A 25,852-nucleotide genomic window follows, 5' to 3' on the forward strand; every position below is an offset into this window, starting at 1 on the left:
AATTTTTATTCTTTATATAAAAGGAGTCATAACATATGCTTCCTGCTTTCCACCTTCCTTTTTTCTTAGGGATGTATTAGGGATTTTTTCTATCTCAGCACATGGGACCCCCCCACCTCATTCTTTGTAACTACTGCCTAGATTTACTTTATTTTACTAGTCCGCTGCTGATGGATTATTTAGGTGGTTCCCAGTATTTTATTTGCTGTTGTAAACAGAGCTCTAATGAATCTCTTTCTGTACACATCTTAAATGTATTTTTGTGGCCATATCTGTAGGGTAAATTTCTAGCAGAAGGACCGCTAAGTCAAAGGATTTGGGCACTTAACACTTTAATAGGGCCAAACTGCCCTCCCCAAACCGTTTTCTCTGTGTCTTAAATAATATAAATCTGAGTTGAAAATAAGACTCAAGCAACTCAACAAAGGGTTCTGACAGTTTTCCCCTTTATTAGCCATATCTTGAGTGACCCAGGGGGAGTTTAAATGAAAGAAAATATCCACCGCTTTGTTAATAAACTGCAAGCTGTTCTTAAACCATACTTATGTCATCCGTCTTTATCACAAACGATTACTCTGTGTTTGGGGCTTAAAAGGATACCTTTCAGGTTTATAAAAGTGGTGCTTTTCTCCTTTATGAACAGAAGTCTATCACGGCTCCATTGGTTTTCTAGGAGGAATCAAATTTGTATCCCTCTTCCTTATACCGTTAATGTCAGAATTATATAGCCAAGTTGTGCCTACTTGTCTATAATGAAAGAAGGTTTGTTTCTTCTTCTGCTGCTGCTGTCCTCCATGGTTTAAAAGTACAAAATTATCCATCTACCAAAATAATTTCTAGATGGACTTGCAATGTGAAAAATGAAAACATGAGAAAATACAGTGATTATCTGATTTTAGAAAGGGAAAGGACTTTAAAAACATAAAGCAGAGAAAGAAACCACAAAGTATGAACCTTCATTATATAACTTCATTACATAAAACTTAAAAATGTGGCTTTTATAGTATCAATGAAATATACAACGCAAAGGCCCATCTGGGATGAAATATTTGCAATATTTATGTCAAAGGACTAAGACCTTTAGTCAATAAAGGTTCTTACAAAACTAGAAGAGGTGTAAATAAAGCTATGAACCCTGAAATACAGGAAAAAGAACAAAATATAGGGGAAACGTTCAACATTATCAGTAACCAAAGAAATGCAAATTAAGCACTGGGATGCCATGTTCCACCTATAAAATGTACTCTCTTGCTTCCTACACACCCTCAGTGTATCGTAAAATACTATGTGTTCTGTTTTGGAGAAGGTGTGAAGAAAAAAGACCCTCTCTTTAATCTCAGTCAGAATTACAAATAAGAATGGTCTTTCTGGAAGGCATTTCAAAAGTTATTGATTGACTTTATCATAAAGAATTTATGCAGAAAAAAATCATCTTTGACATGCTCAAAGATTTTTGTAATGTATATTCAACCTAGAAATATATATGCAATACCAAAAAGAAAATCAAATAGCAAGTAGTTAGTTAGTCTTATAAGCCATCCAATGACTCCCCTTTTCATCTGAGATAAAATCAAAGAAAGCCCATCCATAATGCATTGCCTGCCTCTCTTCTGCACCTCATCTTGTCTCTCTTTCCTGGTCACTTTCCACTCCAGCCACATTGGCTTTAACCAAAGATCGAACATCGCCGGGGGGCCAGGCAGGTGGGAGGGGGTCTGTGCTAAGTCTGCCTCAGAATAAAATGAGACTTGGCTTTCCTTTGCCATTATCCTCACAGGGAACCCTCCAGAGTTATGGCCATGGTGTGGAGCAAGACTCACGATTTCTGGCTATTAAGATCACATACGTGGTGCCCTGATCTTCTTCTTTCTAAGCTCTGGCTTCCAGTCTCATCCAGCCTCGAACAAGCAAAAGCCAGCTAGATGCCTCCACACTTTGACCTTAATTCTCCCCCACAGTGTGCAACCCTAGATGACCATTAAGATTACCTGAAGAACATTACAAAGTACCAAGCCCAGGCCCCACCTCCCAAGACTTTAGTCTCATTGGTTCGGGCCCTGCAGGCTGTGACTGCTCCCAGGTAGTTTTTAATGTTAGTAAAGGTGGAAAGTCACCAAAGGGCATGTGACCATCCCATGGTTCATGCTGAGAAGCAGTTTCTTTCTGCTCCAGCTGGTTTGAGCTTCCTCATCGTCAGTCTGAAATAAGCTCTTTGGTTATAATTTTGTTGAGGACTCAGCACAGAGTCGGTCACCTGCCTGCTTTTGCAGTTAAATCCTTACTTCCTTTCCTCTTCAAAACTCTGGGTTTCAGCCAAAGGTCATTAGGGTTTTGAGGTAAGGGCTGTAGAGTATGTATGAGCCCATGTCTCTCAAGAGTCAACACTGCTTCTCTTTGTAGTGTTTACCAGTTCTCATCCCCTCCTGGGAGGCTCCCAGAATTGGTTTAGATTACAATTTTCTACCCCAGAACATGGATGGTAAACCAACTCAGATGAAGTCGCGGGGCGGGGGTTGAACACAGAACTACAGAAAACACCTCCAGTGTAGGTCAAAGTGAATCTGGCTTCCATCAGAAGTATACAAGTTTGGGCGCCTGGGTGGCTCAGTGGGTTAAGCCGCTGCCTTCAGCTCAGGTCATGATCTCAGGGTCCTGGGATCGAGTCCTTCATCGGGCTCTCTGCTCAGCAGGGAACCTGCTTCCTCCTCTCTCTCTGCCTGCCTCTCCGCCTGCTTGTGATCTCTGTCTGTCAAATGAATAAATAAAATCTTTAAAAAAAAAAAGGTAAACAAGTTTTGTGCTTTGAAGATTTATTTAAATGCCTGGGTGCTACACTACATTTCAAAATTAGGAAAGACCATGATTAGGAAAAAGATTATCCCTGAGAACGGATTCCTCCTAGGCAGCTCCATCTAAGAAAAACATACTGAGAAAAAGGAGTAAAGGTGAGCTGAACAGGTTCTCCGCCAGCTTTGGGTTGCAGGCAGTAGAACCCATAGATATGTCCAAAGTCTCCCAGAATTCCCTATCTGGTCTCCTCTGGTGGGGAAGGGGGGTTCTAATGACAACCTGAGAACAGGAGAGGGAATCCATACCACTGAAGGCCAATGAGACCCATGGGTCTCTCCAACTGGCTCAGCCTCCCTCAGGATACCCTACACACAATGAGCACTTCTTTGTTCTGGCACTTTCCATGAACTCATAGCATTTAGTTCAGGCACATTCCTAACCAGGGGAATGACTGAAGAACCCAGGCTGGTATTTGATTAAAATCTCATTGAATGAAAAGGACAATGATAGGACAAGAAGGGGAAATCACAAACTTGGTAAATGGCATCTGTATCATTACAGGCTTTTCTGACGTGTGAATACCAGCTAACTTAGAAAAAAAGAAAAAAGAAAAGGCTAGTCAAGAAATAAACAAGATTATATTGTGACACCACATAGTCTTTCTCAAAAGAGAAGGCATCTATCTGCAAATCCCCAGCTGGATGCCTTCTGTTTAGACTCATTTTTGAGATGTCCGCCTCCCTAAAGAGTTATTAACTAACACCAGCCCGGGGTTCCTGGGGCTTCAGGCCCCGTGCACTTGATCTTTGGAAGGTTCTGCCTTAAAGCAGGGGGGCTGGAAGTGCCAAAGGTAACAGCTAGTATGGAGTATTGCATTTGCTGGGAAATAAAAGACTGAAATCTCTGCATGATCTCTCTCTCTCTCTCTCTCTCTCTCCCTCTCTCTCTCTCTCTCTCTCTCTATCTCATACTCCCTGTCTTTTCCTCGTGTCGCATCCTGGATCCTTTACCTCTATCTTCCAGTGCAGGGCTTGGCATACTCGCTCTGTAAAAAGCCACATCGTAAATATCTTTGGCTTCCCAATCTGCGCCACAACTACCCAGCTCTGCCCTCATCCAGCCACAGACAGGACACAAACAGGAGTGGCTGTGCTCCGTCTGGCCCACAGGTTGGACTTTGCAGACCCTGGCCAAACCACATCAAGAAGTGACTCCCGACCCCGAGCTCTGCTAGTGACGTGGGTGCCCCGGGTGCTCAAACTGGTGTCCTCCTTCCTGCCGGAGGAAAGGAGGGAGCGAGGGAGGATGAAGCAAGAGCATTCTCAATTCTCACCGAGAATCCCACGCTCCTGGAACTATCAGATGTTATGTCTCACAATACCAAGAAGACTGCATCCTCTCTACTCTGCAGAGGAAGGAACTAAGACTTAAGAGGTAGAGTGCCCAGGGCATAGAGGGAGGGGGTAGGGCTGGTTCTGTATTTGCATTCAGGTCTGAGGACTGAGACCTCACTGTGTCTGCCTTCCCCCAAAGCCAAGGCTTCAGTAATAAGGGTCCTTGGGACTCCTGCCTTCTCCCTTCTAACATCTGCGTTCTACATCACAAAGTTTGGCCAGGAATGGTACATGGTGCATGAGTGAGTGTCAGTGTGTGTGTGTGGGGGGGGGGGTTTGTGTTGGGAGCGGGGAGGGAGCTGACGGGGGTGGAGCAACTCGGGCAAGAAAGAACCACAATGGCCAGAGACTTCTCATATGATGCTGAACCCTGGCCAAGCAGGCTGCCCGCACCCCTGCGCTTTTTAGACTCATCCGCATAGCAGCCCTGACACCAATCTGCCCCTTTCTTCACGGCCTCGGGGGGGGGGGGGGGCAGGTCCCTATTATTGCAGGCCTCGGTCTGGGTGCCTTGAGCTTCCCGGCTGCCTGAGCCTGGGAACAAAGCCCTCCCATCCTGAACTCCTCCTTTGCCTCTCTCGCCAGTTTCTGTGCGGGGCCTCGGAGAGATGCCGGAGAGAGCAGAGCTGCTGTCCCTTCTTCCTCCTCCCGCCGCCTCATGCTCCAGATCTCAACTCAGACGTCAACCACCCTGATCCATCCAGCCCAGCCTGGAACCTTCTGATTATCCCGCACTAGATTCCCCATCCCCAGAATGATGTCTGGCACGCGGCAGACGATAAATAAATGAGCGAGCGAGCGAGGGAACTGACACACCCCCGGCAAGCTCCGCTCCCAGGGAGGATGCCGAGCCTCCCGGACTCTCAGCACACAGTATTTCTGCCCGATCATGGGATGCATTCAGATGAGTGGGTTCTCTTCCTCTCCCCAGGGCTGCGCGCTAGGAGTCACCCAGGAAAGCCCGAGTCCCCGTTTGCTCTGCTCACCGGGGGCCTCGAGCAATTACACCGCACAGCAGTACAAAAAGGAACACAGTCTAAACCAGAAACCCTGAAAATCCCTGAATCTAGTTAATCGAGCAATTTTTAGCAAGTCAAGCACTTTTCATGGTTGCCTCCTGGCCATCTGGGGAAGCGACTGCTCTTGCCTAAATTGCAAACTGTGTTCATTCCAGCTTTACAGGGCCCCCAAGGAGACAGGCATTAGCCGAAAGACAATCCAGATAGGCTCTCAGCATCATCGTGGCCCATGTTTAGAAACAAGGCAAAAGTCTGTGGCCAGCAGCTCCTCGGCTCGCCTTTTAGATCTGAACTGCCAGGAGCCCTTGGTTTCCATTTGGGTGCTGGATGAAAAGATAAAGCAGAGGAATCCTCCAGTGTCCTTGCCAAAAAAAATTAATAAATAAGATTGCTGCAAATGGCCCTCCCTGAGACAAGCACGTAAGACATAAATTGGTCATCCTGAGCCCTCTCTGAGTCCATCCTTATAACTGACTTCACGATGCCCTCCTACCAGCATACACACATCCCTTCCCAACACTTCCCCCCAGGGCATAAGCCTTCCACCCATGATGCAGGGTTTCTACAGCAAAGGTGAGGTGCGACGTGACAACGACAGGGAATGTCATGTGTGAGTTTTGCAGGCTTTCCCCTGGCTGGCACCCTCATAATTCCCAGGGTGGCAGGCGTGCCTTACCGCTGGAATCCCATGGCACGTGGGGATAACAGTGGGTGTGCAATCATGTGCAGAGTGGGTTCCAGAAGCTTCGTTCACACGCGACCGTCCAGGTGCCCGTACATAAGCGTATGTGTCCACAAACGCACACACGGGAACTCAGCGTTTCCGTTTTGAAATACACTTTCGGTTTTAGGATAATTTTAGATTTATAAAAATGCGGCAGAGATAGTAGAGAAGGTCAACCCACCTACCTTCCCCTCACGTCAGCATCTTGCAAGGACCCAACGCAGTTGCCCCAACCAGGTGCACATGAATACAGAGCTGTTAACTATGGACTCTTGGGATTTTAGCTTTTTTTTTTTTTTTTTGATGAATGTCTTTACTCTCCGCTTCAGAATCCAATCCAGGATACCACACTGCATTTAGGGCATTTCTATCTGAAGAGGTAGGATGGTACATCCACTCCGTTCCTAACAAAACAGGCTTTGCAAACAGAAAATGACGCTCAGGCCAAAGAGACGCTAAGAACCTCGCTTCCCCCTTTAGTTTACTTTCCTTTAGTAAAATTACTAATCCTCTCAAAGTCTCAGGTGGCTAATGCAGAAAAATGGAGCTAGGAGCAGAGCTGCACCATGTGATTGTTGTGAAAATTAAATCATTCTGGAAGGGTGCCTAGCAAAAGGCTACACATACTCCCCACTCAGCAGATGTGAGCTACTGCAATATCACACCGGGAAGGGCGACTGCATCCCAAGCTCTGATTTACCGAGAAATGAACAGTCCAGAGCTCGTCTGAGGAGCAGATCCCCCACATCTGAAAAAGGGTGGTTTTTGTGTGTAGCCAACGAGAAAACTGGGTGTGGCCGGTGGGGACAAGAACGACAGATCTGAATCTTAGCTTGTCTCCGGGCTGTGTCTGATGGTTAAATGCCAGGGTTGTGACAAATGCCCAGTGGTGACAGAAGAGGACTACGAATAGGAAGCCAGCTGGCCACATCCCTGCTCAGCGTGAGCAGCTGGCACAGGGCCAGGCCCAGGGGAGCACAGCTGTTAGCTTTAGACGCACCATCTTCTGGAAGTCACACTGACCTTTCCTTCCATCAGCGAGGCCCATTTCAGTAGCACAGACTCCAGTCCAGGGTGAAAGTGGATAGAAATTAACATTCATGCCAAGCTCTGCACATATATTACGCATGGAGGCCTTCAATGTTTTCATACACCTTTATCTGTAAAATATGTTCAGTACATACTGTCTGCATGTATATAAATAATAAACAAACATAATACATATGTACCACTGAACTAATGTGTACATTATAGAATATGCACAAAATGGGCATTTAAATTGGGTAATTTGTAGATGAGATAAGTAATCTGTTAAATCAATGGACAAATAAGAGAACTCTTCATGAGTGTAACTATAAATCTTACTTCAAAAAGTCTTCTTGATCATTTTGGGGCCAACTTCTTATCAGATATGACTAGCATGTCTTTGTTTTTAACATCTGGCTGAAGCTGACAAAAAAAAAATCCTTCTAGAAGGCAAAGTGTTATCTCTGCCATATTTGGTCTATGTGGATGTTATTAATATTAGCTCTATGTGGATACTATTCATATTAGCTTTTATTTATTTATTTGTTTATTTGACACAGAGATAGAACAAGCAGGGGGAGCACCAGAGGGAGAGGAAGAAGCAGACTCCCCCCCAACCCCGTTGAGCAGGGAGCCCGACGCAGGGCTCGATCCTGGAACCCTGGGATCACGACCGGAGCCAAAGGCAGACGCTTAACAGACTGAGCCACCCAGTGCCCCTCATATTACCTTTTAATTCATAGTGTCTATGCAAAAATCTTTTATAAGTCACATCTTCAGTCTGGTGCAGTTTAAAATGGATAATGAGCTCTGTGAGCCCATGTCACCTGCAGAAATGAACTATAAGACAATGCAACATGCTGGGTAAAGACAGACATGCCACCTCCCTTCTGTTTCTAGAACTCCCTCTTTCCTTTTGGGACATGCCCAGGACATACAGCATGCTGTGGGTATCGGGGGCAACCCTTATATTAAATATTAGTGAAACTTATATAAGTTTCTTACTAAGGAAAAGATAAACAGAAATCCTCAAATGTTCTACCACCACTCCTAAGGACTGTCCTGCTCGCCCTCGGGGAAGGGGGGTGTTTGTCTCTCTTCGGATGCCTCTGTCTCCTTGCTCTGAAGGATCACAAGAGCCCAATTAACAAAGTAGATGACACCATCCCTGTTTCACACGTGAACCAGAAAAAGACCCAGAGAATTGGAGCACACAGGATGTCACCCAGCGGGTAAATGTGAGAGTCAGGTTTAAACCCAGGTCTCGGGGCCCCTGGGTGGCTCAGTGGGTTAAGCCTCTGCCTTCGGCTCAGGTCATGATCTCAGGGTCTTGGGATCGAGCCCTGCATCGGGCTGTCTGCTCAGCAGGGAGCCTGCTTCCTCCTCTCTCTCTCTCTCTGCCTGCCTCTCTGCCTACTTGTGATCTTTGTCTGTCAAATAAATAAAATCTTAATAAATAAATAAACCCAGGTCTCTCCATGACAGCTCCAGCCTCTCTTTTATGTCATCCTCCCTGTCCCTTCTCCCTGCCAGCCTGTCTCTCTGCCTCTTGTCATCTATCGGGCTGTTGAAATTAAATGCCAGCTTCCACGAGGTCCAAATCTGAGTGATGAGAGTAGCCGGGACCATGGCACTGGGACAGCTGAGTCATCTAAGCAGGGATCCCGCCAATGTTGGAGGAATTACTGCCTGTGGTCTCTTCTAGTAGAGTCTCGGGTCTCACAAATAAAAAAAGATGAAAAAGAAACAACAATAGCAATGACGTGGAGAACACCCCCGCTCCCCGCAGCATAAGAACAAAGGGTTTATATGAGAAGTGCTGCTTATCTTGGAAGAATTTGAGATGGGGGGGGAGAATCAGACTGAATCTATAATGAATAATAAAATAGATGAATCTAGCAAAAGTTGGGTGAAAAGGCGGATGGTACAGGGGTCCAGAGTCCTGGCTCTGGATTTGAACAGCATCTGAACGAATCCCATCTCCACTCTTCCTGGCTGTCCGAAACCAGCTGCTAAGCCTCAGTTTCCCCAACTGCAGGATGCAAAAGCTTCGGTTGCTGTGAAGGTTGTGTGAGGTCCTTCTCAGCACTCAGCATGGTGCCTGGCATGTGGTGACACGCAGTGGACAACAAAGGTCACCTCGGCTTCATTTCTGCGTGTGGTGATCTCAGGCAGAGCTGAGACACTCTGCAAGTCAGGGCCTCAGGCTGGCCCCTCTTTTCTCCAAGACCCCCAGCCTGGGCCTGCTCCTCACAGCACTAAGGATCAGCCTCAGACTCGGTACAGCTTTGCATCCTGAGAAATGCTAGTTATCATTTATATGATTACAAATCATATTTACTGACGAAGGCAACCCGAAGACTTTCATCTACGATCCCTGGAAAAAAATAAAATGACTTTTCTTTATAGAAAAAAAAAATTACAAGTGCTTAAGGACCCTCTTCATCCCAACTGGTTTCTGTCTGTTATAGAATGATGCTTCGTTCCCGTGGGTTGATACTCCATTAACTTATTTGCATTTTAGAACATGTCAACTCTGCACACTGTCAAACTCAGTCCCAAGAAAGCGTGACCCTGGGGGGAGGTGGTCACTTCAGAAGGGACAGAGCTAGAGAGAGGGAAAGAGCTAAGCTGGAGGGAGGCCCTCCACGTGGGGCAGTGTCCTCCCACCACGCTAGTCCTTCTTTCTCAGAAGGTCACAGTGACAAGGTGGGACACAGTGGTCATTCCATGTTGCAAGGACAGAGATGCTCAATGAGCTGATGTGTTGGAGAGTCCCACACAATGACTAACTGTCCTGCCATATATACCGGTAACTCCCCGAATGAGTCATGCTTGGAACATTCCTTGATGCTCAAGGGAGTCTTCAAAGCAGGTGAGCCCACAGACCAGAAACTGGGACCTGTGGGTGGGCCTTGGGAGGCCAGGGTGGTCGGGGCCAGTGCTGACTTCACGATCCTTTGTAAGCACCTTCAGTATACATGGAAGTCCTCTGCTGAGGGTGTCGGCGGTGGGACTCTGAGCTCCACGTCAGCACAGGCCATGCGGAATTCATCATTGTCAACTCCAGGCCCATCGTGGTGTCGAGCACACAGCCATACTTGGTTGGGAAGTCGATTTTAAAAGGTGAGACACAGCTTGTCTTTAGTGGACCGGCACATCTTCTTCTATCAAGAGAAAGACCAGAGAGCACCTATTCTGGGCAGACTGGGGCTGCGGGGATGAACCCAACGGCCTAGGGCAGTCTACTGCCTTCTCAGAGTGAGGCTGGTGCTTTGTGAAGTGTGGCTTCCCAGGCCCTCATCAGACTCTCTAGGGGTGGGGCTCAGATCCATGCATTTTACATAAGCTCTAAGCATCTGAGAACCACAGTGACATTGTGTCAGATGATCTGTGACTGGGGAATGATTTTGTGGGCATAGAAGAGCTCTGGGGCTTGCAAAAGCTCTTCATTACTACTGATGGAGAATTTCCTAGATTGGAAATCTATATCTCGTGGAAACTCTTTTAAGATATCTGGGTTTTTCTGTTAAGGTATGGAAACTAAATCAGAAAATGGAATTCTGGGTACACTTTTCTTAATTTAAGAAGAAAAAAGAGCATTTCTTTTGAGAATGGCAATTGGCCTCAGATTACCATTGGGCAGGAAAGAAGGATTAACATAGCCCCGGAGACTGAAGTAAGAAAGCTCCAAAGAGGGGCGCCTGGGTGGCTCAATGGGTTAAGGCCTCTGTCTTCAGCTCAGGTCATGATCTCAGGGTCCTGGGATCGAGCCCCACATTGGGCTCTCTGCTTGGCGGGGAGCCTGCTTTCCCCTCCCACCCCCCCGCACCGCCTGCCTCTCTACCTACTTGTGATCTCTGTATATCAAGTAAATAAATAAAATCTTTTTTAAAAAAAGAAAGAAAGCAAGGTCCAAAGAACTAAAGCAGACATCAATTGAGCATCAAGTCTGAGCCTAGCACCATGCTATCCTACTTGCATGGACGGCTCATCTGTTCCTCGCAACACAGCATCCATACAAAGTGAGTATGGTTACCACAAACCTACTTCACAGAGAGTAGAACGGAGTCTTAGAAACATTAAGCAACCGGCCCTGTGTGCATACTAGCAAGTGACTGAACGGGGTGGGATTCGAACCCAGCCAGGGAGACTTGCCAAACCTCAAGCCTGGAGCACTTCCAGAACCTTCCATGCAGCCAAAAGTGCCCCACACAAACAGTGCCTGCTCTTATACCCCTGAGAGGTCAGGGTCTTGCTTCTCCATGCACCGAATCGTTTACACCTGTTCAACTTTGCCAATTGGTGAGCTTTCCCTTGTGTCTGGGTGGGCAGCGGGGGAAGGGCACTGGGATAAAATGGAAAGAATTTGCAAGTGTTCTCCCCCAAAAGGAAATCTTTACACTTTGGATGGTTGGTTGGCTTCCCGTCTGCAACTTTAGAATTTGTAAGGCTCTACTGCTTAAAAATAATTGGCTTTCACAATTGAATTGACAGTTCCAGTCACCCCAAACAAGGAGTTTTTAGATCATTTTCTCTACCCAGACAAAAAAAAAGACTAGTTCAAAAGTCAAAAAGACAGAATTCTATCCCGACTTAGATAGCCGGCTCATCAGAGGAAGGGACTGATTATTTTAAGCACTGCAAGCCTCCATATTTCCCAAGGATTATCAAGAAATGCAGGGTAGTATCCATTATTAACAACTCAAAGGGCTTGCATCATTGGAGATTTTTTTCTGTTCGTCTCACTGCCTCCGTCACTAACTTGGGGATAAGTCCACAAAGCAGACTATTGCCTAAGGGCCTGCAAACAACTCCCAGAAGTTTCTGACTCTGCCAGGAATGTTCTCACTGTGATCTTGAGACGCTGTCCGGCCTCGTTGGATAGGCACCCACAGCATGGGACAGATGGTGGCAATAAAGGTGTCAAGAGGTCGCCTATGTTACTCATCAAAAATCACCCCAGACCATGAGGCGCCTTCATCGCCCTTGTGCTTGGAAGCACGGGGGCTTAAAGATGAAGGAGGCCTGCTCTCTGGGGCCTGGGTGGAGAGTTCTTCTACATCAGGGCCCTAATACAAGGCAAAGTTCTGCCACAGAGAGGCTCACATTGCTGGGGTGAGAGGGGCAAGGAGAAGAGCCCTTACATGGGGGAAAACGGTGTCTCGTATGTGAGTGTGTAAGCACACGTGTGCACACGGGCTCGAGCACCCCTCGGTGTGTGGGGGGGGCAGTTATAGCTATCCACGAGAAGGAAAGGCGGCACTGGAAACCCCTACTGTCCACCTCCAGCTGAACAGCTCCGACTCCCAGACGCGGGTTTTTTCCCTCCAAGGCTCTGGGGATCCAAACACTCACAGTCGGCCCATTCTCCTGACACGTGACCCCTAAACCCGACGTTCTCACATCTGGGGGAGCATGCACAAGTCTCCCTCTGGCCTTCAACCTGTGTCAAGCTGACGAGTCTGCAGTGTCAAAACTGAGACTGTGGAGAGAGACAGGCCTGGGTTCTGGTCTAGACTCTGTCACGCTGACCGTGTGGCCTGCCACAGCCCACGAGCTTCCGGTGCATGGTGGGTAAAACGGAGGGAACCAGCCCCTCCACTTCAGTATTCAACACGACACGCAACGCAGAGGGGACACTAAACACCAAGCATCCTCTTTTTCCCTCTCCCTCTCCCCCAAGGCCATTCTGTTATTCCAACCCAGCTTTAAAACTAGTGGCTGGGGCTTTTCAGCTAAAATTAAGTAAACACACTCTGTTCTCCGGAGTGAAAGGAAACACTGCCTGGCCGCAGCTCTTCTTTTTCCTCACATTTCCTCACCCTTCCCCCCTGGGCCCCCCCATTAACTGAGGTAGGGAAGGCAGGCGTGAAAAGGCTTTACTCAACCCTAACTGGCAGCCAGACCAAGGTCAGACTCCGAGGCTTCTAAGCGTTTTGCTGATCAAACATCAGCTCCAGCTCTTGGTTTGGCGAGCGGACCAGGCCCTCGCCTGCCCTCCCTTCAGCCCCCCTGACATACATGATGTGCTCACTGAGCCTGCCAACCTTGAAGTCTATCTGCGGAACAAATTCTGCACCTCCAAGAATGTCACATTCAGTTTCTAATCAGCGTATAAAGCAAAAAGCATCTGTCACCAAAACTGCCCATTAAATCCCGTAAAATGTTCATGAAGCCTCCAGCACGGTGTCTCGCATGGAGTCTGACATAGTCACTGCTTCCTTTCTTCTTCTGTGAACAGGGCAGGGCTTCTTTGTTTGACCCCCAGATAAAGAAATCTACCTTGTGCTTAGAGGCCACGAGGCATGAAGAACATATCCAAATCTTTAAACACTAAAATCATAAACAGAAGCTGGTAGAGACTCTAGTAAATCCATCAGTCTCCCACTCCATACCCACCGGAACATAGGCCCATGAAGCATCATTCACACAATTCAAATAGGTCATTCTGTTTCCTTTCAATTTTGTCTTTCTTTCCATTTTTTGTTTGTTTGTTTGCCTAATTGAACTCATCAAATGTTTGCACGATCAAACTATAAATCAAGGTTTATTTCCTACTGACTCTAAAAATGACTAATTGATTGGTGGATTGATTTTTACAGGTGGGCAGAACTGGTTGTCTCAGTCTTGAGGCTGTGAAACGGAAGGCTTTGTGTATGCGGAAAAGAATACTTCATATTTTCACAGCCCAGAATTTTGTAGCAGGTGGGAAACTTAGAAACCTTCGTTTTTATCCTCCATTCACAATGAGCAGGGCAGTTGCAAGATACCTTGAATTACATTGGCCACAAGAGCCTACAACATGCTGCGCTCTTTGCTCCAGGATGCTGGGGAAACCAAGATAAATAGGTCACTCTCCTGGTTCTCAAGGTACTCACAGTCTAAGAGAGGAAAGCAGGTGATGAGACAGCAGATGCACCAGGTGCTGTGGATACAAGACACACCTGGATGCAAAGCAAAGGATGGCCTCTTGGGAGAGGTGGCCAGAGGGCTTCCTAGGAGAGAGTGATGCAACACAGACCAATGGAGAAGTGTGGAGAAGTCTACCCAACTAACTAAGTATAAGTATAGGAAATATTCACTTTCTTAAAAAAATTATTCAGTGAACAATATTTCCTCCATAAGCTAGTTCAGAGCAGGGCCCAACTGATCATCTCCAGTTAAATGTAAGAATCATGAAAGGGATTTTGACATATGAGCTCTAAGTGTGTCTGTGTGTTTAGACCCAGGCATCCCAGATACCTCTGGGCATACACGTTCCCTTCTCTAGAAGCAAACCCACATCCAAAAGAGTGACTTCCAGGAGACATTTTGAAACACTAGGTCTCTGGCTCCTGACCATACCTGATTTGAAGGGACTCTCTGATGTAGCTGGGCCTACAACATATAAACTTAGAAACTGTGAGGCCACCATATTTGACAGACTATACGCATCAGAAAAGCAGAAGAGGCTAAGTAGAGAAAGATATTGAGGGAGAGAGAAAGGAGGGGAGGGAAAAGAGGGAAGCCAAGGAGATGGATGGAGAAGATGGGAAGAGAAAAGACAGAGAAAGGATTCTTTATGCTTTCCAGATTTAATGCTCTCCTTAGGGCCAGTCATATCTCTGTTTCTGATTCTGTGAGTCACTCCTGTATCCTTATAGTAACAACCCCCACCCCTTTTTCCTTGAGCTAGCTCAATCTGGTCTCTATTTCTTAGAACCCCAGGCTTCTAACTAATAATACATTTCTCATGAAATATTCGGTGATGAGCCTGGTGTTATTTTACCCTTCAAATCTGATTAGCTACATGGGCAGGGGATGAATAAGGGAAGGGCATCCAGGTCTAGAAGAAAAAACATTAAGTTATGAAAAACTCTTTTTTCATTTACAAAAAAATAAATAAATAAAATGCCCAAGGTTCCAAATGCCTATTACAAGCAATGGAATCTGAGACATTTTATTTTTTGACACGAGAAGATCCATTTACAAAGGTGCCTGAGAGAGTGGACTCCCTCTTAGGAAGAGTCACATCCAGGTTGGAGATGAAGATAAAGCAGGGCTCGTCATCTTGGGCAGGTGTCAACAGTCAACATTGTGGCCAAGTCACTGGGGTTACACAACACCCTCCATCTATCCCAGAATGTATTTTCCATTGGATTGCGAAGTCCATGTTGGCCCTTTTCACCACTATATCCCCACCACTGAGCGTTGTATCTGGCCCAGAATATGTACTTAATCATTCCTTGTTGAAAGAATGCATGGATGGATGGATACACACAACCTCTGAGAGGTTTCTATATGAGGTGGGTCCCAGGAGTTCCGTTACCAAGGCTCCTTGGTAGGGAAGGGGACCCATTCCCTTACCCAGATTATACGAATGTCTGTTCATTCAGTCGTTCAAGGAATATTATTCAGCACCTACTCTCCCAACAGACACATCTGGTGGCCTTGCTTTGGGTTGGGTCTGGTCCTACCTGGCAGTTCACAAGGCAGCCAACTCCACAGAAGTTGGAAGTGGGTATCCATGCCTGGTGCAGCGACAGGAGAGCACTTTAAAAATGTACATAGACTGACTTCATAGGCTAAAATCAGGGTGCTGTGTTCTATCTAGAAGATCCTGGGGATCCTTGGGAGCCCAGCTGGGACAGTTATTAGGCAGAAAACAAGTAAATGAGTTCCAGCATGCTGCTCTAATTGAAATGTGTGGCTGCCTTCCATAACTGTCCCCAGATAGAATACTTCCGTAAGGAAAACCAGGTCTACAAAGCCACTGGTACATGTTGTGCAAACAGCTGTTCAAAGAAAAAGGGAGGCTCCGCTTTCTCTAGTCACTCCATGGATCCCTCCAAACACGACAACTGGAGACAACTGGAGGTTTCCCATGTCTTGGGCAAAAGATCTGCTCACAAGCCAGAATTCAAGTGACAAAGGAACAGTTAGCATAGCCAGCATCTTTGGTGAGTCCCTCCCTGTGACTCTCTGGGGCTGATGGTATCTTGGATAAGAAATGTTAGAGTAAGAGAGCATCTGCTTTTAAGGACCCAGGAAACACTGAGATGGGCTGGTCCTTAATTATTTCACTTCCTTACCCAGGGGGCTTTAGCTAACAGTGGGCAGGAGGGGCCAGAGACAGAGCCCTAAGCCTTCAACCAACGTGATGAAGCATCCCTAAGAGATACACATAAAGGGATCTTGCCCCTAAGCCCTCCTTTGAAAACACCTTGAGCTGAAAAGGTCCAATGAAAATTCAGGTTATCATTGCAATTTCGACCACCTTGGTATATTTACTCCCGGGTGGTGTAAGATAACTTTTAAAAAGTCAATTCCAAAGATGTTTCAATTTGGCTGACAATTTTTTTTTATTAACACTAGTACTATATGAATACCATTTTGATATCTTAAAATCCTAACAATACAGGGAAGACCAAATTTCAAACTCGTGTCCCCTTCTTCATGTATTTACACAAGGCATGTGCACGTATACAGACTTTTTTTCACATCAGTACATACAGATCGACTTTACAATTTCAGCTTCGACATAATGTTCCCTATTGTGAACATACTACATTTAACCCTTTCCCTTTTTCCCCATTGACTTGGTCTTAATTTTTTATTATTACAAACAAAACTTTTAAAGAAACTTTCTAATTCATGTTTATTTGGGCAGAACCTCTCATTTCAATTGTAATGTTTTTTAAAAGCTTTTTTAAAAATATATATTTAGTGGTCTCACAACGCCCAATGAATAAGGGTAATATATTCCAACTCAGGGGCTAGTCTCTATACAGGCTGTGCTATGAAGAATGAGAAGAGGAACCCACACAAAATCCCCAGCTTAATATACATAATACACACACACACACAATGCAGTCTCTGCTGAAGTATGTGTGTGTATATCCAAACCACTAGGGGTGGGTGATGTTCTATGATGAGTGTAGAAGGAGCTGCCCCTGGAATGGGTCCTACCATCGCATCTTCTTCCCTTGGTGGGGCTGGGGGCAGATCTGTCCATGATAGGGTAGAAGACAAGAATGGAGATAGAAGACCAGACTGACCAGACCAAAATCTCACTTCCTATCCTGAGAACCTAGAAAAGAATCCTTGCTTTTCCCCAAGCTTCCCTCCCCCACAAACAGCTAATGAGACATTACGGAAACTTGGCAAGGACTTCTGGAATCAATGTGGGCCTTTCAACTTCATTGCTTTTTTCTCGTTCCTCATCTGGATTATATGAAAGCTTTTTTGAGATTTTCCTCAAGGTAAATTTTTAAATGCATCGTGTCTTGAAGAAATTTAGCTACGACTGAGTAACTCAGCATTAAACTAGGTTCGATTTAATATTACAATCCAGCAGTTGATTTGCTATCACTTAGATCATTCAGAAATAATTTCTCCTTGTAAAAGGCTCTCTAAGAGTTTTCCCCATTAGAGAAAGCAGTCAGATGTTTCAGCATTATTAATGCACCTGTTCACATCTCACTTATAAAACAAAGTATAATTTTTTGGAATTTAGGACTCTGTGAAGGATTTTTCTAAAAGGCAGATGTCTTCCTAAGTAATCCTTAATTTCTCTGTCTGACTGGTTACAAAAATGAACTTATAACCTAACTGGCCATTTCCATGGCAACCGGATGTTCTAAGGGCATTACTGAATTTGGACTTCTTGGAGGGGCTGAGAAAGGGAACATTTATGCCACAGAGAATATAAAACTCAGATTCAAATACACAACAGGGCAAAATACACAGCCCACTAAATAGCGTGATATAGCTACTGAGGTAGACAACACACTCAGTTTGAATGATGCCACCAAGCTTGTGGACACAAGTATTCATCAGTACCTAAGCTGTATTTTGTAAATATGATGAAATAAAGGGTCAAAACCATACAACCCTTTGTGTTGTTGAGGTTTCTCTTAAAAAGGGCTATAGATTTAGGTGGTGGTATGCTGGTCAAAAGTTTCCATATTTTTCCCTTTTTTATTATTAAATATGGACACAGAAAAGCAAAAAATCAACGTTGAGCTGCATGAATTCTTACGAGGCAAACACCCTTATAACCACCATCCAGTTAAAATCAATGAAACTTGCCAACCACTTCCAGAAACCTCTTCATGTGCATCCCAAACTCAACCCCTCTCCCTTCACTTGAAAGTAACCACAACTTTAGTTTCCATATTATGAACCCCAGAGCCCCTGTAGTTACAAGACGCTGTGGTTCAAAGTCATTATCTTCACCATTAAAAGACATTGTAGTTGGGATGTCTGTGTGACTCAGTCGGTTAAGTGTGTGCCTTTGGGTCAGGTCATGATCACAGAGTCCTGGGATGGAGTCCCGCATCAGGCTGTCTGCTCAGTGGGAGGCCTGCTTCTTCTTCTGCCTGCTTCTCCCTCTACCTGCTTCTCCCTCTCCCTGGTGCGAGGCCTCTCCTTGTGTTCTCTCTCTCTGACAAATAAATACATGAAATCTTAAAAAAAAAAAGACTGTGTAATCAATTAAAATTTTTGAAGGGCTTATTTATACCTTTTTGTTTTACGACTACCCAAATTGAATAAATGCATTCAGTAGCATATTTTCTAACAACAACAAAAAAAGAGGCGGAACACACGCCACTAAGTCACCTCCACTAGGCGGCGCTACATCCTTTTGTGTTCCTGGATAACGGGGAAGCAAGTCCTTAACTTCGGGAATCATTGCGCTTCTATGAATGAAGTCACAGATGAACACGTGGTCAGTCTGCTGAATGATTTCTTCACCTGGCCACATATCACAAACAAGATTCGCTGTCTTAAATTCAATACCCAAAGGTTCCCCAGAAGTCCTGGTGAGTGGCAGGCTCAGCAAGAGTGAGACTATGTTTCAACAACTACTTTTCCACTAACAACCAAACTCCATGAAATTGAGGGAGGGGGCCAAGAACATTTGGAACAGACAAAAGGGCCCTGTTTCCAAGCATAAATGAAATACAGCTGTCATGGTTGACAGCTGTGCTACCTTCTTCACTTTAAGTCAAGTCACAAAACTTTCCGTGGTCATCACTATGATGTTAAGGAGTTCTGAGCACCCCATGGGCTCTGAGGCGACCAAATTTTTGCTTTCTGGATTTCATTTTTCAACCCTTATAGACCAGATAGCTCACCGGAGGAGCTAACTTGCACTGTAAATGTACACAAGCCTGTACCTTCCACGTTAGTTTTTTGCTTTTGTTTTTCGGATTAAAAAAAAAAAATCTGGGGCGCCTGGGTGGCTCAGTGGGTCAAGCCGCTGCCTTCGGCTCGGGTCATGATCTCAGGGTCCTGGGATCGAGCCCCGCATCGGGCTCCCTGCTCAGCAGGGAGCCTGCTTCCTCCTCTCTCTCTCTGCCTGCCTCTCTGCCTATTTGTGATCTCTCTCTGTCAAATAAATAAATAAAAAATACTAAAAAAAATCTGAGTAATAGGGTTATGAACTCATTAATTATAGATGTCTGATTTTTTTTTTTTTAGACAAAATTTGCTGCCTCTGTGATTCACAGCTATCTACCTTTCTCCAGTCCGATGATTCTTAGCATAACAGGCAGGTTCAGAAGCCAAGTGTGTGTTAAAGGTAACAGGACATCGTGGGAATGTATGGGGTATTCCTAGTTCAATTCGGCCTCAGATCAAACCAAAAGGCCAGCCACTGTGCCCAAGCGTCAGTCAAATAGCCACAGACGTGCCAACTGGAATGTCTGCACATTTTAAGTGTCCACTGCTATCTAAATTTTAACCAGAGATTTATATGACTAGTTTGATTGATTAAAAGATGACACTGGTGGTGCAAGTCTTTAAACTCCCACCATGTCTTGTGCCTAAGATTTATTCCTTAAAATATGGACTCGCTGATTTGGAAAATTCAGTAGAGGTGAGTACATTGGTTGAATAAAGCTGAGAATGGGCTACTTCCTACAGGCTTTTTTTTTTTTTTAAGGTGGTAGCATCTCCAGGAAAAATGATAGTTTTTTATTCAATTTCAGATTCAGTGAACAGTACAGAATGGTTTTTAAAAGAGGGCTTTTAAAAAAAAAAAAAACAACAGACTGTATCAGGATCAGGAAGTGGGTTTGGCAATTTTTTTACTTCTTAATGTTGCTTCCAGACCATGACTCCTCTGACCTCCTGGAAAAAAATCTCGCTTGTTCCCTTGTTCTACCTTATCATGCTATCATCTCTGTCACCAACTGCTCTTCTAGTCACCTCCTCTTTCCTACTCATGATGACTTCATTCCTTGGCTCCCAGTATCCGTATCCAATCCCACCATCATGCTGGGTGACCTCAGTGTTTGTGAGCATGAGTCATCCAACTGTTATTCCCACAGTTCCCTAGACAGTCTTCTGGCAGATAACCTTGATCTATACCCGTCCAGAAAAATCGCAAACCAGGGTGAGGCGCTCGTCCTGATTTCCCAAGACGAAAAGCCCGTTCTGGAGAAGGTCATTCATACTGTGCAAGAGAATACTAACCAACAGTCCGTGGTCTGCAGCCTCCGGTGGGTTCTCACCACTGTCCAAAAATCTCTGCACCTGCTCTCTGTCGATTCCCTAGCGTCAGTAGAAGATAATCCCTCCCCAGCACAAGCCTATACTTAGCTCCTGTGGGAACTCAATATGGATTTTGTTTTGGTTTTCATTTTTTTTAAAGATTTTATTTATTTGACAGAGAGATCACAAGTAGGCAGAGAGGCAGACAGACAGAGAGAGGGGGAAGCAGGCTCCCCGCTGAGCAGAGAGCCCGATGCGGGGCTCAATCCCAGGACCCTGAGATCATGACCTGAGCTGAAGGCAGAGGCCCAACCCACTGAGCCACCCAGGCGCCCCTAATTTTTTCCATTTATACATAAAAAACCTAATCACGCGTGGCTTGAGTGTCATCATTTCGTGACCTCTCAGAGGCCACGTGCCATCAAGTTTCCTTCCACTCCTCTGCAGCATTCCCCTCTTTCTCTATTGTCAACTGCTTCCTGTTGTGCAGAATTCTGGTCTCCTCTCAATTAAAACAGCATCCATATAGCCCTGATGCCCTCCCTGCCCAAAGCCTCACGTCTTTTCTCTTTTTTTTCACAATCACACACATTCGGGGAGAAAAGGGCTTCATTCCATATTTCTCTCATTCACTTTCTCACCCCCAGTTCCAAGTCTCCCCGCTCTAACCGGATTTTCCATTCTGTCAGGGCCACCATGACCTTCCGGGTGGTATGCCCCATCATGTGGTCTCCAGAAATCGCGTTACTACCTGTCAGCCTTCACCACTGTGCGTCACTCCCTCCTTGAAAGGTTCTTCTTTCATTCTCCACCCACCCCCACTCCTGCCGGCCCTGATTCCCTGCCTACCTCGCCTACCTTGCTGGCCTTCTCATCCCTTAAATGTGACTCATTGGGTTGACTTTATATTCTACAGTCTCTGCCTGGATGGCTTCAATGACTCCGACAGATGCAGTTATGATTATATGCAGGTCTTTAAAATCGCCGTATGAAATCTCCTTCCCGAGTTCTAGAACTGTCTTACCAGGCATCGCATGTGTTTTTCCAAAAGGCATAATGATCTTAATGCATCTAAAATAAACTCATCGCGTTCTCCCCAGATACCTCCCTCTCCCTGTGTTCCCTACCCTGATGAATACCGATAGCCCATCCACTTATCTTTGCCGGACACCTGTCTAGCCCCTGTATTTCTCCATACCTCTCCCACCTGATTCCGTCATTCCAAGGTCTAACAACCCAACCTCATAACTATCATGCCCAGCCTTCTTCACCACCTCCATAGCTATTCTCCTGCTTTAGGCTATCACCACCTCATCCCCGGCTCAGTGAAACCACCTCTTGGGGTCTTCCTGCCTAGTGCCCACTCCCCGCCCCCCCCAATTCAAATTACTTTTGGTGCTACAATGGAGAACGTTTTCAGAAGTGCACACCCAATTAGATCACTTCCCAAGAGCTTCCCATTACCCACAGGATAAAATCTAAACCCCTCACTTAGCAAACACTTGTTCCACGTGCTTGTGAAGCCACGTAGTTTAGTGGTTGCTAGACTAGTCAATGTCAGATAGACATGTGTTCCAATCGAGCCCTGCCACTTACTACTTTGTGACCATGGACAAGAGCACAGGCTCCTCTCTTACAGAATACTCATGGCCCATCTCCTCTACTGGGGTGTCCTTGAATCCCCAGCACCCAGCGGCCACCAATACATACTCTGCATATGAGTAAATGAGGAGAATGAGTGGATTCTTCCAGCAACAGGAAGCTCACTTCTTCCTAGGGCCAAATATTGCATCTTTACACCTGGCTGTTACAAAGGTCTTCACACACGGCATCGAGAGCCCCAGAATCCTCCCACAATCACTCCTATAGGGTTTTCAGGCTTATACTTTAACGTTGCCAGATTCATCTTCATTTGCAAACACCATTGTTAACACTGTAGGACAAGAGCACAAGGAAAGTCATATGTCTTCACGGTCCATGTGTATACGGCACAGCAGGGCAATAGAACCGTGCAGATTTGAGGTGGGGGTCCAAACGCATGCCACGTGCTTATTTTTGTCTGAACTATGCTCACCTACCATGTCCTAATGTGGACCCGGAAGCTCTGATGTCTGCAGTGTCACCAAGGACACTCTAAACGCCTCCTGTGCCTCTGGGCGTGTGAGCGGATCCCAGGGGGATGAGCCCTCAGGAACCCTCAGGAACCCATCCTGCAGTGACCATGACTCACTTTCATCAGCTAAGTTGCAGGATATGATTCATTCCACCATTTTGTAGGCCTAATACAGGACAGATGAGAAGCGTTCAGCTCCAAGCTCTTCCCACGAGTTCATGGGCCTTTTGGAAAGTCCAGGATGCCCTGGAGTAACTACCACAGCCTTGGGCCACTCTGATTAGCCCCATACCCTACAGAGCAACTGAAAGCAGCCATCCAGGTCTCTACTTCAGCAGCAGCTCTCGGAGGCGCTCAGTTCAGAACCAGCAACAAGCCCTCTTATACCATCCTCCAACCCTACCTTTTAGGGGGAGGCAGAAAATGGGGAAAATACTGACCTCATCGTGTGAGGCATTAAAAAGCAGAGCCTTCAGCAGTGACTAGAGCGTTCTGTCAGCTAAGCTAACAGAAGAACAATGTAACCGGAAGCCATTAAAGATTGCTGGCAACTGGGGTTGAAATCAGACCATTTATTTTAGAGGAGTGATTTACACATCTCACTGGCTTCTGAATTAAGTGGACCCCAATTCATTAGGGCAAGCTGGGGGAAGAGCAACCTTTTAATGCTGCGTCGATCTCTTTGCGCTTGACAAATCAAGACTCAGCCCCCGCACAGTGGTTTTCCTTTCGCTTCCTGTGGGAAAACTTCTGGGGAAATCTGGGTCATTGATAGCATACCACCCGATTTAGAGCGACGACCGATTTCTAACTTGGTTTTATCTGATCTGCTCTGAAAAATGTTTTCATCCACGATGGGCAGTCCCATTAAATTGTGCAGACCTGCAATCATTTTAAAAAATCACTCAACCATCAAAGATTTGATTTGGTCTGCTTAGTCTGTGCTGACCTCACTTCGTTTCGCAAGGACTGGGCTGCTGTATCCCATCCCACGGAAGCCTCCCAGCTGTGCCTTCTGTGGCACCTCCAAGAATGCTTCCATATCTCTTATCTCGTGCTACTGAGAGAACGGGCCTTGCCATTCTCTCCTCAAGGATGAGGAGACTCAAACATGGCGTGCTCTTGTGCCCAGCCTGTGACGTTGCTAGATTCGAATCATGACACGTGCCCTGGAGAGTCACCTACTTCATGACCCTGACCCACCACACACAGCTGCCCTAGGCAAGAATAAAGTCACTAAGGCCAAGAAAAGGAACCTGTGGTTCCCCTTCACGCTGCCCTGGTTTGTGTTAAATAGGGACAATGGGACCGTGGATGATATGAATGGTGTGCTGGGATTTAGGCTTTTCAGCTGCTCTGGGGGAAGAGAGCAACTGGTTCTTGTCAGCTCCTCTCGGCTTCCTCTGCCCCTGCCTTTCCCAGATTCCACAGCTGGATCTGTCTGTGCCTCCACCCTTGGACTCAGGCCTACCCAATGCCTGAGCCAATACAGGCCATGGTGGGTAGAGTGTCTGAGGCTAAGGGGTCTACCCAGGTTCTCCCCTTCCTTCTGGGCTACCTCTGCTATCTCTTAGACTCCATTCTGTCCAGCACATGGCCCTACTACTCTGCTTCATTCTTAGATGGGTATTCCTGGTTGCCCATTCTCCTCTGTTCTTATCAGTTCGCTTCTCCTGGATTAGACAGATCCAGGTTCTAGGTGCCCAGCTGCCCTCTCCTCAACTAGCTATCTCCTGTCCCTCTGGACCAGACACTCCACTGATCATCAGTTCTATTATCGTGACCGAAACTGTTGCTTCCTTGGCTGGTGGGGCACCAGCAGGATCTTCAAATTCAGCCCTGGAGGCTGGGCTGAGGACCCTTCGTTCACACTAGGCCTCCACACAGATTCCTCCCAGTCAGAATTTACCCACAATGCCTTACATCCCGTTTCTTCCAGATATACTGTAACCTGCTATAAGAAATTGTAATATAAACAGCAACACTGACAGATAATTTTTTACTATTATACTGGATGTTTCATATATAAAAATTTACCACAGATTTTTTAAATATAGTAACTCTCTATCATGCATTACAAATTCGATGAATTTATAAAAAGGAATCCAGCATATAAAAGCATAATATATTTCTCTTTGTATACTGTTTTGATCCTATCAATCTTCCACTGCCTCTTATACACCTCAGGCTTTCATTTCCCTCTTTGGCCAGATTTTAGATAGCACTATCAATAATTATAAGCATATTCTTCCAAAAGACCAACTGAGATGAAACCCAACACTTTGCGTATTTGTACCTCTACATGTTCAGTTGAAGACACTGGAGAAAAGCACATGACCCTGTTGTCTGGTTTTGGTTTCAACTCATAACTTCAAATGACAGAAGGCCTTGGAGGTAACCAGAAATCAAACTGTATTTCCCTAGACTAATTGCTCTTGAACTATCCCAAAGGATTATATTTCACCTTTTATCTCCTCAAATTTCCAACACCTCTTCCCCACTTCCTCACTGCCAGCAGATGACCTTGCTTCCATTTCACTGAGAAAACAGAAGCAGTCAGAAGGGCTCATTCCTACCTTACCATCACAGGCGCCAGCCCGCCCATGGGTCCCACAGGCTGGGCCATCACTCTCATAAGAGGACAATCTTCCATTTGTGCTCTGGATGGCATCCGTACTCTCCAACTCAGGGACGTCCTTCCAGCAACTGTCTCCTCTCTCTCTCCTGCCTCACCAGCATTTCCCAGTCTCTGGACCATTCTCAGAAGCCCTCACACATGCGCTAGTATTTCTAGAAGAAGGCTCCTTTGAGCCCACGTTCTTCTTCATCTATGCCTTCCTTACTCTTTGTCCCTTTAGAGCAAAACTCAATGAAAGACCGTTGCTATTTCCTCTTGTCTTACTCTCACTGAAATACAACCCCTTCCGTGATCACCTCCACGTCTCCACTAAAAACGGCCCCAGTCCGGGGCACCAGTAACCTCTACACTGCTAAATCCAATGGTCAAAACTTGACTTCAAATTTTTTGGCAGCATTTGACGAAGAGGATCCCTTCCTCTTTCTAGAAATACTTTCTTCACATCTGGGTCACCATTTATCTTTGTTCTCTTCCTAATTCACCCACCATCCTTTCTTAGTTTCATTTACCAATTCCTCAACATCTCTGGCAGCAGCCCAGAGCTCCATCCCTGGGCCTCGTTTCCCTTTTTTTTTTTTTTTTGCCCCCTTGGTGATCTCATCCAACCTTCTGGCTTGAAATGTCATGTAGATATTGATGATTCCCATCTTTATGTCATCAGCTCAG

At 45.8% G+C, this 25,852-nt stretch overlaps 1 protein-coding gene across 9 annotated transcripts in view; it reads right to left on the minus strand.

Moving 5' to 3' along the window:
• Nucleotides 1-25,852, minus strand: part of PALM2AKAP2 (PALM2 and AKAP2 fusion) — a 451,099-nt gene that overhangs the window by 271,273 nt on the left and 153,974 nt on the right. The window contains exon 1 of one of the 9 annotated variants that reach the window (XM_044265163.1): nucleotides 6,951-6,966. The exons of the other annotated variants lie outside the window; for them this stretch is intronic. Coding sequence (XP_044121098.1) covers nucleotides 6,951-6,962 — 12 coding nt within the window. The 5' untranslated portion in view covers nucleotides 6,963-6,966. Of the gene's footprint in view, nucleotides 1-6,950; nucleotides 6,967-25,852 lie in introns of those variants that run through there. 9 annotated transcript variants of the gene reach the window in all.

The sequence above is a fragment of the Neovison vison genome, chromosome 9 (assembly GCF_020171115.1).
Source record: "Neovison vison isolate M4711 chromosome 9, ASM_NN_V1, whole genome shotgun sequence".
NCBI classification, from domain to species: domain Eukaryota; kingdom Metazoa; phylum Chordata; class Mammalia; order Carnivora; family Mustelidae; genus Neogale; species Neogale vison.